Source organism: Sylvia atricapilla, chromosome 5 (genome assembly GCF_009819655.1).
Source record: "Sylvia atricapilla isolate bSylAtr1 chromosome 5, bSylAtr1.pri, whole genome shotgun sequence".
In the NCBI taxonomy this organism is placed as follows: domain Eukaryota; kingdom Metazoa; phylum Chordata; class Aves; order Passeriformes; family Sylviidae; genus Sylvia; species Sylvia atricapilla.
The window spans coordinates 60,392,975-60,411,474 of NC_089144.1; the positions used below are offsets into that span (position 1 = coordinate 60,392,975).

Here is an 18,500-nt window from a genome sequence, read left to right on the forward strand (position 1 = left end):
TCATTTAAAGCCAGTACCTTCTCCTGTAGGTTGTGATGGTTTCCACTGTGAGGATTTTCCCAGTGAGGCTGTATTTCATGTTGGACAATGTCCAGCAGCTTGTAAATTAATTTGTGGGAGAGTAGTGGGGGAAACAAGCCCTGCAACCACACTGCTGCTGTCCCAGCTCAATTCAGCACAGGAACTGGAAGCAGTCATTACATGAATAATAATTCTCAATTGCTTTGGAAAAACCCAACTTTAGTTCCAAAATTTTACACATTTCAGTAGATAACATTGGATTTGTAAAGGGTACTTTGTTTTTATTTTCAGTATATAAATGTTTGATACAAAGGGTTAAAAACCACTCCACATTCTGCTGTTCCTCTTTCCAGCAGTCATTAGAGGAGTCTCAGCATACTACTTCCCATCTTTTAGGAACCGTTTAACAATTATGTGACTGTAAATAGCTAATAGCTGTTTTATCTGGGCATAACATTGCCACATTAATAATGTAAACCAAAGTAATCCAATAATGGAAACCTTTCTTATGCCATTAGTTCAAATGAGCACTTATGGATTAAATCAGCAAGTCATGTGCAATTGTCAAGTTAAAGCTTGGATGTGAAGTCACTCATGTCTTCTTACAGCACCAAAAGATGCACTTATTCAAGAATCTGCCCAAGTCTCATCAGTGGTCCTGTCTAATTAAAGGAGGAATTGTAATTCACTGGAGCTAGGCCAAATTCTGAGTTTTCAACTTCACTGTGAGGAGTGGGTCTGGGAAGTTTAGGGAGGGACCAGGATCTATTCTGTCATATTCTAGTTGATATTTAACTGATTTTTTTAAAAATGCATTTTTACATTTTAAAATTAAATTTCAGAAAAGTAAAACTCAAAGTTGAAAGATTATTTCAAAGCTAAAAAAATTCATTCTGATTTTACAAAAATCAAAGCAAAACATTCTGACCTTACTTTGCTAATACTTGAATTTCAAATATTGTCTCATTAGCTCAATCTGCACTTTCTGATGAATAAAATTTTATCCCCCTGCATGTCCCTTTCCATTTAATCTGCCTTATCTCAAGTTTGCTCTCTCCAACCCTTCCCCTTGTCCACAACAAGGCTACGATAGTGGTTCTGCTTGAAACTTGCATTTGGCTTCCATGTATTGGATTCTGAGTTCTGCAACATGCCCACTTCCTTTATTTGCCAAGCTAAGAAAACAAAATACTGTCTCTGTACACACACATACACACTCTCTCACAGTTTTACTCAGGACTGAGCTAGGCTGCAAAATAAGGATCTTAGTTTGAAAGACACTCTGCAAGCTCATTTCACAGAACTTGTCTGCTCTTCTGAAAAAAAGAAAAGGGCATGAACAGATCCCGATTGGCAAGGAACACTTGCAGCAAGGTTTTGGCTCAGAGTCATCCTCATTTGCACTGACTAAAAAGAATAAAAAAACATGGCCTGCTTTTGGTAGGATCAATCAAAGGTGTCAAAAATGGTGTAAGTAGATTTTTTTATTGTCTTCTGTGAGTTCTGATGATTTTCTCAATAAGTCTTGATTTCTTGTTGGACAACTTCCAGCAGTAACTGTAGTTTGTGTGTAAGATAATCTGGAAGGGTGGAAAAAAAGGAAGGAAACTTAGTCCAGAGGAAATCCTGAGATACGACAGAAAATCAGAGCATCAGCACTGATGGCTGGAGCACTTTATGTTGGCAGATCACTGTATCTGTTTCCTACTTTTTGCTGTGTGTTTTCTTCTATTCAGTGGTTACTGATGCACCTCTACCCAACATCAAATCAAAAGAAAACAAGACTTGGAACAGAAATGACACATTAAACTCAAAGCCAGGCTCTGATTTCTTAAAATAAACTTGTGCCACCATGCCTACATCCAAAGGAAATCTGTACAAGACACTGCATGGGTGGAGATGTACTTCATTTCCACAGCTACATTTGTGCCCAAACCATCCTGGCCTCTTCACAAAGCTGAGAGACCACTGGCAATACTCTTCTCCTAGCAGTCCCCTCCCCAGCCTTTCAGCAAATAAGTTTGTGCACGGAGTTACAACATCTGCCTGTAGTCTTTCCATCCTAACTTTTGGTCTTTTTACTCCATGTCAGAAAAATTTGATCCAGAGCTGGTGATCTCAAAGACATTATAAAGTTTAGTAGATACCAGGGCTGGCATGGAAAAGCGACCCTCTCTGTTCCCCCTCTTGGCAGATCTCAGCCTTGTCTTTGTTAAAACGAATTTGCCTGTGGAGGCTGTGCCTTGGGAAAGGCACCAGAGAGGTGCCAGGGGTCATAATTTAGGTTTCATGAGGTCTGTTGGTCAAGGAGAAATCTGCATCAGAGATGAGCCCTGGGAACAAACCAGCATCCCAACCCTTAGGTCCACAGTACTGAAAGTCAAATGCATACTTACAAAACAGGTTGCGGCAGCGGTCTGACATCTGCCTGTGGATTATGAGGTAGTAGACTGGAAAACCACTCAAAACCATGGTGCATCCAATGCTAATGTTCACAGGGTCTGAGTAGAAAGACATTGCCACTGTGAAGAGGCAGATGATGGTAAAAGATACAGGAACAAACAGGGGAACCTGGGGAAAAGAGCACAGAAGACTATCAGGGAAAACTGGTGGCTGTAGCCAATCAGTCTCTGCATATGCCAGCACACACTGTAGTGATTTCTCCATTTAAAGAAAATAAGAAGAATCGTATTCTGTCCAGCAGAGTGCTTCTGTACAAACAGACTGCAAGCAATTGCATGAGCCTCAGTCAGAGCCAAGCGTGTCCTGTGAGGTGTATGCCTCCTACATTCATGTATACCAAAATCTAAACCTCACTTGCAACTGGAAGTCAAGCAGGGGGAGAAGTCACCTACGCTCCACAGCTCTGTCAATATTCTGCTCTGTGCATGCACATGCACACATACCTACATGCCACCTAAGGCAAGGTGAGAGAAAAACCTGAGAGAAAATCTGAAGCCAAGCAAGAAGTGACACTTGAACCAAACTGTTCTTTGCTTATAGAACTCATGACTCATGTTGACCTGCTTCCAGTTTGCCTGAGACTCATAGTGATAAAACCAAGACAAACCAGGCTCCCTATCCGTGTCTCTGTAGTACCTGCACCAAGAACTTAAGCTTCAGAGACACCATGGTGAAAATCAAAGCTGCACTCAGCACTTCAGCCATACCCTATTGGGCGAGCCAATTCATCTGGGTTATTTGGAGAGCAAATAGGAAGACAGCAATAAATAATAAAACTGTGAAACACTCCCTCTGTCTCTGCATCCAAACTCTGCCAAGAAACTCCTTGCCATGGCTGATGGAATGAAGGAGCTGCTCTCATATAGGGTGACAACCTTTACCAGTAATAAAGATTGTATTTTGGATGCTCAACATGCCAAGTTGGAAGAGATCAGTTACTCTAGGTATGGCAGCCATCCAGCCATCAAACTTAGGTACTCTTGTGTTTCCAGCCAGAGCATCCCCTGCCAGCCACTCCTACATGTACACACTCACGCTGCACTTCTGCTCGAGAGGTGTTCGAGAGGACTGCTCCCTCCTCTTTTCGGTGTTCTGTCACCGTTTTTAACTCAAAATTCCGGGGAGAAAGTGCCAGCACTGTCACAGGATGCCACGCTTTGCTCTCCAGCGGGCGGCCCGTGTGCGGCCACTAGAGCGCAGCACGGGCCCGCGCAGCCCTTCCCTCCTGCACAGAACTGATAAAAACCAGGGAAAAGGAGCGAGGGCAATCGGCCGAACTGACCAAAAGATCAGTATTTCCCTCCCTCGTTTAATCAGAGCTTAGGAGCCGCTAGAAGTCTGAATCCTCGTCTGAAGAAAAGCAGGGCAAAATCTCAGCACCTAAAACCATCAGCAGTGCCACCCACTAATAAATCTCCCCTGAGAAGCTTGGTTTGAAATAAAAGCTAAAAACTTAATCAGTTTGGTTTTGGGGGAGTACACAAGTGCAGCCAAACAACAAACTGGGAGGCCTCAAGATCTCTGCTAAATGCAAAGACCGAGAAGAAAAATTGCCCCAAACTTGGCAGGCGGACGCGCCCAGCTCACAGAGGGGCCCTGCGGGAAGTGTTCCTGTCCCCCGAGCTGCCAGTGCCAGCGGCCCCGGAGGTCCTCTCCCTTCCCCGGGAGCTGCTGGCTGGAGGCACCATGCAGGAGCGACCAGGGCCAGGAGCAAACTGCGCCCGCCTCAAGCACCGCCCCAATTGATGCCTTCCGCACCTTATCGGGCAGTGGGAGAGGTGCCCAAGCACAGGAAAAGCTGCTCCAGCACCAGCTCCAGCATCCCCTGCTGACATGAGGGGAGTCCCAGCACTCAGCAGTGAGAAAGGCCACAAGAGGGGCCCACTGCTTTACATGAGACAATATTTCCATACCAGCAGATGATTCCTCCCAAGTCGGGTTTGCTCCCAGGACCCCTCCACCCGTGCTCCTTTTCCCCCAGGCCTGACACCTTCCTGCTTCTCAGCTAGAGCTGAGACTTACCGACCACTGAAATAAGATCCAGGCAAGAGTCCCTTCTTGTAGCACACAAGAGATGAGCAAGAGAACTGCTCTCTGTACATCTCCCAGTTCCAAGTCTGAAACTTTGTCCCCCGTAGTAAGCTGTCTTCTAACAGATGCATCAGGTGACTCCATGGAGAACTGGCTTTATAGGATTTGCCACATCTGGCTGTTTGGGCACATCAACCAATTTCAGGAGCTCCCCATAGGCATTACTAAGCATCAGGGACTGAAACCCCTTAGAGCCTAAAGGCAACCATGGCCATGTAATGCTGTAATTATTACCAAATCAAAGAGAAGAATGACAGGCCTGCACATTCCTGGCAGCCAGGTGTGTGCTGTGCATTTACCTTGAAGGGGCTGTGCAGCTCCGGGTGCCGGTGGCGATGGACGATGAGCCCGAGGGTGGCCAATCCTATGAAGAGCCATCGGGAAAAGCTGAAGAAGTTCAGTAGATGGTAGATGTCTCCAATGCACACCATGGCAGTGACCAAAGGGAACTGAGCATTGTGGATATGAAATACAGTCGTTAAAGCCGTGGATCACCTCCCCCAACCCCCCTGCAGCTACATTACAGCCCCAACATTTTGGAAGTCAGAGTGCTTTACAAAAGTGTCACAGACTGAAGGCAAAAGACCTAAAGGCACTATTCTGTAGCGCTACAGGAAAGAGTGATAATTTCAAGATCAGCAGCATCTTCATGTCTAGGCCAGGGCAATTAAAGCATGCCTGATCCAAAAGCCTGTACTGCTGGTAGAGAGGCTATCTACAATGACATCTGCTAAGTTTTTAGCAGGTCAGCCAAGCTCCAACAGGCACTGCACCACAGTTGGGATGGAGTTGGACCACTGCCATAAAAAAAACCCTGAACAAACCAAAACATGAGACCAGACCATCTCTACAAATGCTCATTCTCTGCATTTCCACCACACCTGGGAACTTTCAATTTAAAAAGAGCCAAAGCCTGGCAGAGGTATTTTCATAAGGCAATATCAAGCAGCACCTGTGGCAGATGGTAGGGACTGTACTTTTTAAAAAAGGTGTCTAATGTTATAAGGCAGGGACTTCAAGGTTGTACATTTGGATAACACTGCTGGCTCAATGGGACTTAATACTTTGCAGCCATTTCCTGTATCCTGCCTTCTTTATTTTTCAGCGGGTAATTTAATGTCTCAACACCCCTTAAAACTCTCAGTTTATCCAGTCCTTGCAAGAAAGGCAAGGCAGCAAAAGAACAGGGCATGTCACATGCAGCCAGATTTCCTTACCATTAACATGACAGCAGGAAGGGGGGTATGCCTTCGAATGTGGATCATGGAGAAGAGAGGAGGCCACTGCCCTTCCCTGGAAGCCACAAACAGAGTCCTGGGAAAAGACAGGGAGCCCTGTATATTAACATTCTACATTCACATTAGAAAATTCATGGACTGACTTGAGGCATCAAGGCACCCGCTCCCTTCCCCAGCACAAGTCTGCTGTTCAAGGCCACAGTTCTGCCTTTAGCTGCAACTTCATAGGAAGTTTGGTTTGGGCAGGAATCCACTCCTCTGCCACGGGCAGGGACAGCTTCCACTAGACCAAGTTGTTCTGAGTGCCACTTTGGGGGCATTTGGAAGAAAACCAAGGTTGAGTTCCCATAGCTCTCCCAAGACCAGTTCAAGGCAGTTCAGAGCCCACCATCAGGACCACTGGCAGTGTCTCCTTGGGCACCTCACTAGCAGAGACCTTTGGGCAAATCCAAAGTGCCATGAATGAGCTCAGACTGGAAGAAAGAGTAAGAAAGTCTCTTGCCATCAGAAAAAGAATTAATCTTTCCAGTGAAAAGGAAGTGGAGGGATCATAAAGTTCAGTCATTTGTAAGAGAAGCTGGTGAGTCTTACAAAAGGGGACTGCCAGTTTTGAAGCCTATATTCTTATATGTGCATATATAGAAAAAATAAAGTGCAATCTCCTCAAATGACAGATGATTTCCATTCCTCTGGTCAGCTGTTGGAAAGTACAGTTTGTCATACTGCCAAGAGACGAGCTACACACAAGAACAGCTACAAAATGAGAGCAGAAAGTTCCTTGCCTGCATCCCTCCTTTGACTCGTGAAATAGCAATTAGGGAGAAGACAATCACATCCAATTTCATAAACTTAATGTCCTCAAACAAACCATGCCAGAGCATCAGCTGGGCTGAAGCAGGGCCCCAAGCAGCTGGGGCACAAGCGTACAACTGGTTTTATTGCTGTCTCTGTGGCTTTGCAGGGGTGTGGCTGGCAGGCAGCCAGGGAGGCCCCATCAGTGTTTATATGGACTTTCTGCAGTGATTATGTTAATGGTGCCAGGATGGGGGAGGGAAGGTCAGTAGGGGACACGAAGAACCTCTGTGCTGTCCAGAGACTTCTCATCCTCAAAGAAAGCCATTATCTAGAGTAGCTAATGGGAAGGATCATCCACACCTGTATTTAATACAGGGATTCAGGGTAATGGATCAGATAATTCATTAGCTTTCAGGCTATGAAACATTCCTTTCAGATCAACTGATTTTTCCCTTTGCAATCAAAGCTGTGAAGCAGAACCCAAGGCAGAGAGTTTGTTAAGCTCCACAGGACCAGCACAACACACTTCTTCATAAGGTCTGCCCTTCTCTCCAGTTTCAAGGTTCCCACAAGGACATGGAGTGCGGCAGACATGAAGCTGGCAAGTTTATTTTCCCACGGAACAAAGCTTTCCTTATTGCTATAACAAGACTTCTTGAACCTTGACTATTGCCTTAGGAATATCCCATCCCAGTGACATTTCATTGACTTCAAAGCAAAGTCCTCAAGGGAGAGTTTGCCTAGAGAGCCTCACAACAGAGGGATCCCATGCCCTCCAGCAGCACAGCTGGGTCAACCCAGTGGAAGAAGACTCAAGCTCACTGAGCAGCGGCCAACATCAACAAAGCCTTTAGTTCACCAGAAACACTGACATTTCACTTCAAACTGTGGATTTAAACTGAAGGGTAAGGGAGAAGATAAAAATCTTTGTGACCAGTCCTGGATACCAAAGTCTGGGCCTGGCCAGAAATAGAAAAGGTAGACTCTTAGCCAAAAGGGACCATCCTGTAGCCGACAACCTGGAGTCAAAGGCCTTATTTTTCCCACAAGAGTAGCTAAAATGCTACTGTGTGGATGAGTAGTTGCACAGGTTGGTGACGCTTCCTTCACATTCAGTGAGCAAACAGCATGATAGATCCTTAGGGATGTGACCTTGAAAATGTGAAGATTCCTCCGTTCATGGTTCCAAAGCAGGACAGTGCAACAAGGACAGGGAGCACGGAGATCAGGCTTTTGAAGGCTCGCTGCACAAAGCTCTGGAGGAAGAGCAAACATGATTTTAGGGAACATGTGGTGATCTCTAGGTGACATCAGGGTCAAAAAAAATTTCATTTCTTCCATTGAGGGAGTAATATAGAAGTCATAAATCTCACCTTTTCTACTGTCATCTACAGGTTATTTTTCATTACCTTTTAGGCATGACAAGAAGAATTTACTGTTGTCCAGTAATCCAGAGAAATTACAAAGCAATAAAACATTTTACAGGAAAACCATCTCTGAAAGACTTGCCATGATCACAGCACAAGCTGGCCACACTAAGGAGATAACAACAGCAATGACAACTCACCACAGCCACAGCAGGAGAAGCCAGAACATCTTGTGTTCCCAGGACTGTGTAATAGGAGACGTTGGTGAGCATGTACCCCACGATTACTGTGATCACAGAGACGATGACAGCCAGGGGGATATTTCTACAAGGAAGGGGAACACACACACAACAGAGAACTGCTATCCCTTGTTATGCACAGTATTACTGCAAATTTTTTTTATCTGGCAGTAAAACTGATTGCAGTCAGGTGAAGCCACACACTTATTCCTCCTGTACTGCACTTGGGAAAGCTGCAGGGCCCCCGAGGCTGGTAACCCAGGCAGCTTCCTCCCAGCCTTACCGTTCAGGTTTGACCAACTCTTCACGCACAAAGCTGGTCTGAAACCTGCACGACGGGAAGAGACGGGGTGAGAGTCTGAGTCGTGCTGAGGGCACCTGTGTGCTGCCCGTGGAGCCCTCCCATCGCACCTACCAGCCGGAGTACGCGAACATGCCTGCGTAGAAAGCCAGGGGGAGCTTGTCCAGAACCAGCGAGCGGCTGTCAAAAGCATCCTGGAAGTTCACGGTGTGGCCTGCAGAGGAGATAAACAACGGACACAGAGCAGGAAAATGTCAGAGACAAGCTTCCTTCCCTGCTGCATAACATCCCTTGTACCTTTTGCCCAGACCTGGGAAGATTGTGATTTCCTTGGAGCAGGGTATTCAAATTCATTTCATTGCTTTAATTTCAGTGCTGTTGCTGATATGTTTACTTTCCTACAGTGACATGAAAAAAAAATAATCTATCCCTTGTCCAGCTATGGTAGGCATTTCAGGAAGGGCAACAACAAGAGCTAGTTGTTTCCAACAGACCCTGCTGTGGGAACAGATCATGGAGACTAGAGGATCCACGTCGTCCTCTCCTTTCTTTAGGCCCAAAATCAAGTTGTTGGATTGATCCCCATGTTCCGTCCCCAGCCCCCTCAGCAGCTGGACACACACTCCTCTTTGATGTGGTGCAGCCAGTGAGGCAGCTAACTCGGCTCTCACTGTGCTCTGTCCTGCTGCTGCAGCAGTGACCCCAGCCCTGTGCTGGCCAGAGCATGGGAACCAGGCTGGAGCAGGGGATGGGAGCAGGGACCTGCCAGCCCAACCCACCACCACTCACACACCCACAGGGAAGGACACAGAGGGTGAAGCAAATAAAGTTTTTGAAGTAGAGGTGTCTCAGATATTTACCAACCCCCTTATTTTTCCTTCAAGTTCTCTGCTCAAAAAAATAACAAAGCAAAACAACAACAACAACAAATCAAAATCAGGATTTTCTCGAAACAAATAAAAAAAAAATTAGGGAAGAGAGAAATGCTGAATGGCCTCTCATTTGAACAGAGTCAAAAGGAATTGCATTCCCCACATTTTCAAACTCAAGGTTTGGTTCCACATCTATGTTCAATTTTCCATAATAAGCTGTCTAAGGTGTGAGCTGCTTGCCGAGTTGGGCTTCACCAGGCAAGGTGTGACATGGCGTGGAGCACATGGAGAAAGTCAGACCACTTCTAGGGAGGTGCTTCTGCAAGAAGTTCAGTGACAGAATTTGGGCACTTGGGTTTGAAACACTGGCCCAGCAAGTCTCTAATATGAGCCTGAGCCAAAGAGAAGGTAATAGCAGAGGAAAGGAAAGAAGTGCAATCAAAAGAAAAAAAAAAAAAAAAAAAAGCAGCACAAAGCAGAGGAATCAGGCAAAATTATTTAGAAGCACAAAAGTGATTTTTAAGCCCAAAAATAAAAGGAAATCAATTTGAAAATACGTTTGAAGAAAACTAACGCAAAGTATAGGAGTGGGCCTACTGAGGTACTTTTATTACATTCTAAAATGACGGCTGGTAAGTGATGGTGCATGAAGAGGATTTATTGCCTGCAATGCATTAATGAGCAATTTATAGTCCCCCATGAGCCACATGAAATACAACCTCTCATACTGGAGTCTCTTGGTGAATTCTCCCTCCAGATGTCACCTGCACTTATCCTCCCCACCAGAGGACAGGTGCCAGGGCTCCAGATTGTCATTTGAAGGCATTCCCAATAATAATGGCTGGGGATTCCTAGCTGCAGGGCAGTCCTTTAGTACAGAAGGCTGCCAGCCCAGGGGGAGCTTTGCATGCTCAAATGAGCCAGCTCCAGACATCAGAAAGAGAAACATGAACACGAAGCCCACTGCCTGTGGTGTTTTCTCTGCAGAAGAAGGTAACAGCATGAAGAGGGAGCAGGATTCATCCCTTGAGTGGGAGTGCCTTGGGTTTTTTTATAAACTGAGGCTTGGATTAAAGCCAATATTCTTGTATCGTTCACAGAAGATACTACTGGTAGGGGTTTTCTCCCCCACTCTGCATGCAGGCATGAAATCCTGTACCAAGTTCATTGCAAATTGACTAAATTACCACCCATCTCAATCTGTAGGTAAAAAACATTAGCTTATACCACAGAAGGATTAGAGATGACACTGCCAGGGCTCAGCTGAGGGCTGATAACTCATTGTACAGCTGTGACTGGCACAGGGGATGCTGTCACATATCCTAAATGTCCATCAAACATATGCTGCTTTGGAAAGATTTCAAGCTACACTGGAAAGAGCTAAGTCAGACTCCAAAGAAAGACCATCTGCAGAGGAAGGTGCCTGTATGACCCTGGGTAGGATCACACATCCTCTGGCATTCAGAACCACTAAATTTTGGAGAAAGGCCCACCCAGGGGCCAGGTGCATCAGCCCAGTGCAAGGTGCCAGCTTGTGCCAGCTACGCTGGTTTCAGCTCCCAGCTAATTCACATCTGGCACGTGGACATAGAAAGCTCCTGCCAGCTGAGTGAGCACCACACTTGTCACTTGGGACTGATAAAAGCCATGATGAGGGACACATCAAGCAGCCGTGCAGCAACACCTACCCTGGGCCAGCAGCATCATCCCTGGCACGATGATGAGTGCAAGAGCCAGGAGTTTGACAACGGAGAGAGCCGTCTGCAGCCGCGCACTCCAGGTGACGCTCCAGGAATTGAGGGTGAGGACCGTGTCTGGAGAGAAAACAACACTGCTACGGCTGCAGCCTGAGCTCAACACACACAGGGAAAAATACAGCAGCTCTCCCTGCCCCAGGGATGCTGGGGGAAGGCCGAATCTTTATGCCTTAGAGAGGATGCCTGGGGTGAGACATGTCAGAAAACATGGGTGTGGTCCAGCACACAGTGTTTAAAGGGGGAGCTGACTTATGCTCCTAAAAGGCAATAGGAACCTGGTTTCTGCTGAGTGATCCACACCTGCATGGGGGAAAGGTGTGTGACACCTCAGCAGCCCACTTCACAGCATTCCCTGTGCCAGTCCACACCAGCCTGGGGCGGGCAGGACAGCTTCATGTGCTTGATGCACCAGGAGAGGAGCCCAAAACCTCAAGCCTTACACCCACAACTCGTGGCTTTTGCACAATTATATATGGAGAGCTTCTGCTCCCACACCTGGCAAAATCCCCCTACCTAGGGCTCCAGCTGCTCAACAGGGAGGCCCATTCCTCTTCCTAGAAAATACAGTGGCCCAACACAATGACCTTGAATCAGAACATTTTGGTTGACTGAGGAGGCAAGACAGGACCCTTATCCCACAGTTGTCCCAGGAAATAACACCCCATAAGTGCTCTGAGTCTAGGGCACAGGCCAGGATGGACAATCCCATAAGTGTTAGTACTTACAGTAGCCCAGGAGAGATACGAGCTTCACTGCAGGGACGGGGGCAGCACAGGGGGCGAAAAACGGCTCCAGCATGTAGCGTCCAAATGCCAGGGAAACCACAGCACTGTTGGCAGGCCTGGAGTGGGGAGTGTGGGGGGAACCAAGCAGAAACTGCTCTGAGGATGGCTGAAAAATGGCATGAAGTAAAACTGCACAAGAACTGGGAAGGGGAGCAAGTTTCCCCACCTGGCTTAATCCTCTCACCCATGCAGATGAATTCCCATCGAGTTTTTCTCATAGGTTTTTCTCAGTAAATGGGTTAAAAACCACATGCTGCAAAATGATTAATTTCCAACTTGAAAGCAAAAGTTGAGATTAATCATACTGAGCAATGCAAGTGTAGTTCATATGTTCTGCTTCATCTAAGCTTACATGAAGGATACAGGTTATTGAGAGGTGAGGACTTCCTTTTTAATGTTAATAAAAGGAGTACTTCACAATTTTATAAATTATTTAACTCGGGGCTAAGCCAGGAAGTTGTCTTCACTTTCTGAATCTGGAGAAACCAAAAATGTTTCACACTGAAAACGGAAGATCTGAAATAAATCTGGCATCTATTGCCAATCTATGAAATATACCACAGCTCTTGAGGGATACATGTTGCCAGGGGAGAAGAGAGCTATTCTTCGAAGTACAGAACACATTTAACATTTGTAACTATTTCCACATTTCATCTTTTTCCTTGTATCACTGAAAAAGCTTTAAAAATCATTCAACTTGTTTCTATTCTTTCCTTTACAAACTGCCTGGACTATATACCTGGCACCGTAACTTTTGGTATTTTAGATTATCACTGCATCTAGGAAAAGGCAAGCAAACCAAATCTCTTACCTGATAGCAAAAAACTCTGCCCACAGGAATAAGAAGCTTGGCAGAGGCCCTAGCGTCTCCAAAATGTAGATATAATGTCCTCCAGACTTGGTGATTCTTGTTCCAAGCTCTGCATAACACAAGGCACCTGGAAAAGTTCAGGTAGAAATGTACCAAGAAAATAACCCCAGGAGTTTTTCCTTTCCTGCGTGATTTTTCAGGGATCGAACAAATCCATTTAAAATAAGTAGTGAATAAGAGGGAAAAAAAGAGGTTTAACAGAACCACTTTTCCCTGGTTTTGTGGACTGCCATGGTTTGATGCAAGTTTTGAAGCAACTGGCTTACCTGTCAGGTGGAAAGAAATTCTCTATTTTGTGGTTAATGTTACAACATTTCCATGGATGCTCTAAAGAAGGGCGTGTGATAGAAATGCTGCACAGAGCTGTAAGAGGTTTCCTTTGAAAAAATACCCTGCATTCTTGCTTCTCCTCACAGTCAGACTGGTGAAATACTGTTTACAAAGCAGCTGCAGCAGCTCAGCCACAAGCCATGGCTGAACTGGTCATTCTACTCATGTTTTTGATCCCAAGCCTTGTTTTTGTGCCCTTATCTTGCATCTTCACATAAATCCCTTCCCTCTTTTGTATCCAGTGGTGACATGGCCACACTTCCAAATCCCATGGCAATCATGCCATATTCAGGTCCTGCAGGATGGTGACAACCTCAATGTTTCCTGCCTCCCCTGTAGGAAAAATTGTGCAGAACTCCTGTTCAAAGCATCAAATATAGGCAGAGAGGTCATCTCGTTTATTCCAGTGGGTCCCTTTAAATGCTTCAAGCATGCATATAAGTGTGTTGCTGAACTCATGCAATGGGACTTCCATATATGCCCCACTTGAAAAAAAAAAAAAAAAAAAAAGCAGAAAGGAAAGCAGGCCTTTTAAATATAATGAAAAAAGTGTCAGAAAAATGATCAGGGGAGGTCATCAAGTTGATAAAAGGGAAGAACAAACCAACAAATCCAGCTACAAAATGCCATCACTTGATAAAGAGGCTCCCAAGGCCCTTCCAGCAGAGTGTATCAAAGGATGCTGTAGAGGGAGAAACCTTTGCAAGTGCAGAGCTTGCCTATGTGATTAGCACATGTATTATCATTTACTGCTCTGCTTGGTTGAAAGAAACACCATGTTCACTTTATATTGTCAGCTTTTCTTTAAGCAGAAGTGCATAATTCACCAAAAACCACACAGAGGTTACAACCTGAAATATTGCTACACATATGCTAAGAACAAGAACAACTTGTTGCCCTATTAACAATTGAATGTCCCAATTTCTAAACTTGCATGTACGTTCCACAGTGTCAAAGTGGGGTTTTTTGGCATGGAGTATTTCTCCTTTCTTGGTGTTTTGTGGTGGGTTTTTTTGTTGTTGTTTTATTTGCGGGTTTTTGGTTGGTTGGTGTTTTGGGCAGGGGGATTTGCTGGGTTTTTGTGGATTTTTGTTCTGGTTTTGGATTTTTGTTTGTTTTTAGTAAGTTACAACAGAAGAAGAATGTTAGAGTCAGCCACTGTAATAAGCATCAGGTTACTCTCCTGGGCTGGGAGAACTTGCAGATGTCCTAATAGCACCTTTAGAGAGTTTCTGAGATGGTGATTTTATACAGCTAATGAAAGAAACTAAAAGCCATGTGGTTTATCCACTGTAACTTACAGGAGCTATGTTATTTCAAAAGAACTAGAATGAAACTGTCATCAAAATGACAACCTTTTGTGAGAAAAGACTGGTCTTAAATGACAGAAATCAAGCCAATAGTAACAGAAAGAAAGTGGGGCAGCATCAGACATACCCACACCATTTCTTAGACACCCAACACCCACCCTGGGCATAGCCTGCAGCTCCCCAGGCATTCTGCTCCAGCTATTCTCTCTGACAGAAGGGGGTCCCATGTGGCATATTGGGACTCTTTCTTCCTGCTCTCTGCACAGTGTCTGTGAAAAGCACAGCACAGCCCCCAGATTCCCTTTTAGGTGCCTACATGTCCTTTCCACCTTACAGAAGGAGTCCCCTCATTCTCTCCCAGCTTTCCTGGCAGAGACCATTTGCAGTCACTGTCAGTGCCCTGCCCTGCACTTGTACAGGAATTGATATTCACAAGTGCTGGAAGTTTGTCCATTACCCCAGGGAAATCATTTGAACTAAAAACCCCTAGTGACCACCTCCTGACTTCTTAAACCTTTGTTGCAGCAGAAACCAGGAATTTTGGGGTCATTCCTCTCCCAACTTTCTAAAGATAAAAACATGCAGGCTCCCCTCACCTCCCAGGTGCTTAAGCAAAGGCTGCCAAAGCTCAGCACTCACCAAACATGGAGAGGAGCCCACAGGAGAACCAGACGACCAGGGAGAACCCCACACTGCCAGAGTTTTCCAGTACTCCTTTGGGGGAAATAAAGATGCCACTGCCAACCATGCTGCCGATGAGCAGCGAGAAAGCCCGCAGCAAAGTTATCTTCTTCCTCAGGAAGATGGCTTCTTCTTTCTTGTCTTTCCCCATGGCTTTCTTCCAGTCACTGGGGAAGGCCACACATTCAGGAGTTAGTCTCCTCGAGTGTCCTCAAGGCTCACCTGTAAGACAAGGAGTTAGGGATTCAAGGATCTTCTTTTCTGGACAAAATTTTTTTCAATAAGCAGAAAAGAGGAGCTGTTGAATCTGTTCTCCTCAGATGCAGGAGGTACTAGCCAAACCACAGGTGCTTAGAACGCCCTTGGTATCCTCTCTCTCATCAGTACAGCTCCCAAGAGACACTTAAAGTGTTGTCAGCTTCTTCCACGCAGCACAGTGTTACACATTGCATGCCAGCCACATCTCAGGATGATTCCCAGATTTGACTTCGAGTAATGTCAGATTGCCCAGACTGGAACTGGTCAGCTTAGGGTTAATTTAATGGGATCTAATACGGAGATACATGGATTTCAGCTCACTGGCAGAAAAGATTTAAAGTTGCAAGCCTAACAATCAATACCTTGAGAATCTCTGAGGTTAGAAGAACATTAAACTACATTCATTGGTGCACCAAGAGGATTTAAGCTTTTTTAACTTCCTATCCACCCTTGCTGAATGAACTATCCCTGATTTTCTCTCTAGAGATTCATTTTATTAGTGTTTCTTAATATAGTGTCAAGCTTTTTTGCTTACAAAGTATTGAAGAGTCAGAAATAAGCACTGTTTACAGTTGTAAGACAGAGCTTAGTCATTACTAACAGATGTGCCATTTCTTCTATTAATATAGAACATTCCTTGGTAATAGCAGCAGTGAAGTTTTTCCTAGAAAAGAAGGAACTTCAGCCACTTCAGGGATCACGAGTTGATCCCAATTTAGTTCTCACAAACTGCAGCAACCTCCCACTTCCCCACCTTGTCTCTCCTGTCTCTTTCTATCACGCCTAAATTTGCAACTTCACCGAGAAACTCACCTTTTGCTTAAGTAAGGCAAATTCAGGTCAGTTATTACAGCCTAATTTGCTGTAACAAACCTGTCTGTAGTTTTCCTAATAGTAAGGTAGACATTTTACACTAGTAATTATCCCTGGTAGAGCAGGTAAGACAAGTATGGAGTAGATAATTTGGCTCTTGTCCAGCCTCCTGCCACACATCCCCAACAATGCTCCTGCACTCAGCTTCAGTGATGTTTTTTTCATTATTCTAACACAGTAAATTGCATTATGGTGAATATTAGCCCCAGCCCCATGGCTCTGTATTATTGCAAGGTTAGGCTTTACATGAGACCCTATTTTATGGGTTTCTTGAATAATTTAGTAATTGCAATGGTGTGTCCACAAGGAGACGGTGGTCAGCTCTAGACCTAAGCAGCCAGAAATTGCTTTCTCGGTAGAGAGATAAAAATGCTTTCTTAAGTTTGAGGGGACAACTCTTGTTACCATTCATTCATGATACTCCTTTGCATGCCCTGTGTAAACTCAATGTAACCAAGGTCTTTTCTCCCCCATCCCCAGCTTTTTCCCCACCTGGAAGCTGTCTGGAATAAGCAGGGTTATCACTTTCTCTGCACACATATGACAAGCACATGCAGAAAGCCCTTTCTCCTGCCAGCAGCATGAGCTCGTTTCTCTGAGATTGTGCCAAGCCTGCACAAGCATCTTCTCAACCAAACCAGCCAAGTTTAGTTATTAAACCTCTAATGAGTCCCATAGGACTCTTTAAGGCTCACATGGGTCACATCAGCCCCGTCTGGTCCCCTGGAGCTGCTCCTCAGAATCCCAAAACCTCATAGGGCTGCTGGAGACAGTGGCTTTGAAAGAGCAGGGACAGACCCCTGGGAGCCTCCCAACCCCTCAGCTGCAGCTCCCTCAGACACCAATTAATTACCTTAACGTGAAATACCAATATCGTCTGGTATTTCTCAGCTGAAATGAGACCCACACAGCATTCATTTGCAGGGGTGAAACACAGAGCCTCACCAAACTGAAACCAAATTGAAGAGAGATGCTGTGCACAGCTGTGTCTAAAGCACCATTCAGAGATAATTAAAAGTGCACTTATCTGTTTGGCTGGGTTTTAAACAAAGCAGGTGCATTTACAATCCATCAGACTCCCATTTCTTGCTGGGATCCCGAGGCTGCAGAAGACAGCGTCTCTTTGCAGGCTCTGAAATTACACAGAGAGAGCAGGGGAGGAACAAAAAAAAAGGATAGATCAAATCAAATTTACAGACCAGGTTAATGATCCAAAGTAAACACCAAACTCCGTACTTCTGTCCCCATGCGCTTTTTTTTTTTTTTAAATACTACTGCCATGGAAAAGTACGTGGCGACAAAAAATCCAGTCCAGCAAATTTGAGAAACATGAAATGTATCAGTACTTGTTCCAGAAGTGGTTGAAGGAGAAGGAAAAAAGGTGGAAAAGGGAAAAAAATATAAAGAGTAACAGAAAGCTATTGAATAGAACTTCAAAGAGTCACCTAGCAGAGCCTACAGCCCAGAGAGACCATTCCTGCCTGCTCTGCTTTCCAGCTAAATTCCAGCACCAGGCACATTAAAATTCAGGGATGTTAATCCTTGTGGCAATGCTTAAGAATATTCACAATGTGCTTAGCACAAAGGAAACAGGCAAAGCTGCTTTTTGTTCACCCCTTTGACTTACACGATAGGCTCAAATCCTTCTTGTCCCAAAATGCAGTACCTCTACATGAGAGAGATCCTCTGTCAGCAGGGCTGGAGAAAAACCCTACTCAAACCTATTTCACTCCTTCTCACATATGCTGCATCTTTCCTTCCTCGTTCTGAATTTACACTGATTTTGTTGTTGGGTTTGGGTTTTTTAGCTGTTAATCTTACCTCACGAGCACTGGAGCATGGACGGAGAGGGAGGAGACAGGCGTAAAGAGAGAATCATGTCTCTTATTCGTAGTGGTGTCTAGAAGCCCCAGCCAAGAGCAGGACCCACTGTGCTCAGCACAGAGGCAGAATGAATGTTACTCTGATGAAAAGCTAGTGAGATAAACAAGCAAGCTGGAAAAGGAGAGGAGGGAGACAGTATCACTCTCAGCTGGGAGCGGAGACCTCGAACGAGTGACCTTTCTCCTCCTATCACGCAGGGAGCGGGTGGCATCCCTGGGAAAACAGATTGTCCCTCCAGAGTCCCATTTCAACGACCCACCCCCTAAAAACCACCCCAGCTACTAGGGAATATTCCTAAATATTTACAGCTGTATTTTCTTTTTGTCCTCAGTCAATATCATATAGCCAAGAAGAGGTTAACCTC

The 18,500-nt window shown here is 45.2% G+C and overlaps 1 protein-coding gene across 1 annotated transcript; it reads right to left on the reverse strand.

Moving 5' to 3' along the window:
• Positions 1 to 276: 276 nt before the first annotated feature.
• On the reverse strand, positions 277 to 18,275 carry LOC136361643 (cystine/glutamate transporter-like). The gene is made up of 14 exons (XM_066319687.1): positions 18,074 to 18,275; positions 17,106 to 17,384; positions 15,080 to 15,343; positions 12,741 to 12,867; positions 11,870 to 11,985; positions 11,076 to 11,201; positions 8,630 to 8,729; positions 8,498 to 8,542; positions 8,176 to 8,299; positions 7,761 to 7,864; positions 5,793 to 5,889; positions 4,875 to 5,024; positions 2,418 to 2,592; positions 277 to 1,601 (listed from the first exon to the last, which is right to left on the reverse strand). Exons 3-14 carry the CDS (start codon positions 15,270 to 15,272, stop codon positions 1,537 to 1,539), a joined length of 1,422 nt encoding a protein of 473 aa, XP_066175784.1. The 5' UTR covers positions 15,273 to 15,343; positions 17,106 to 17,384; positions 18,074 to 18,275; the 3' UTR covers positions 277 to 1,536.
• Between the last annotated feature and the right edge of the window lie 225 nt (positions 18,276 to 18,500).

What these genes read in the sequence shown, in the direction of transcription:
- LOC136361643 (XM_066319687.1), bottom strand. Translation starts at nt 15,272, where the DNA reads ATGGGGAAAGACAAGAAAGAAGAAGCCATCTTCCTGAGGAAGAAGATA. An exon ending in ATGTTCGCGTACTCCGGCTG is followed by an intron (nt 8,543 to 8,629) that starts GTAGGTGCGATG and finishes CCCGTCGTGCAG; the next exon opens with GTTTCAGACCAGCTTTGTGC. An exon ending in AGCTGCACAGCCCCTTCAAG is followed by an intron (nt 2,593 to 4,874) that starts GTAAATGCACAG and finishes TCTTTTCCCCAG; the next exon opens with GTTCCCCTGTTTGTTCCTGT.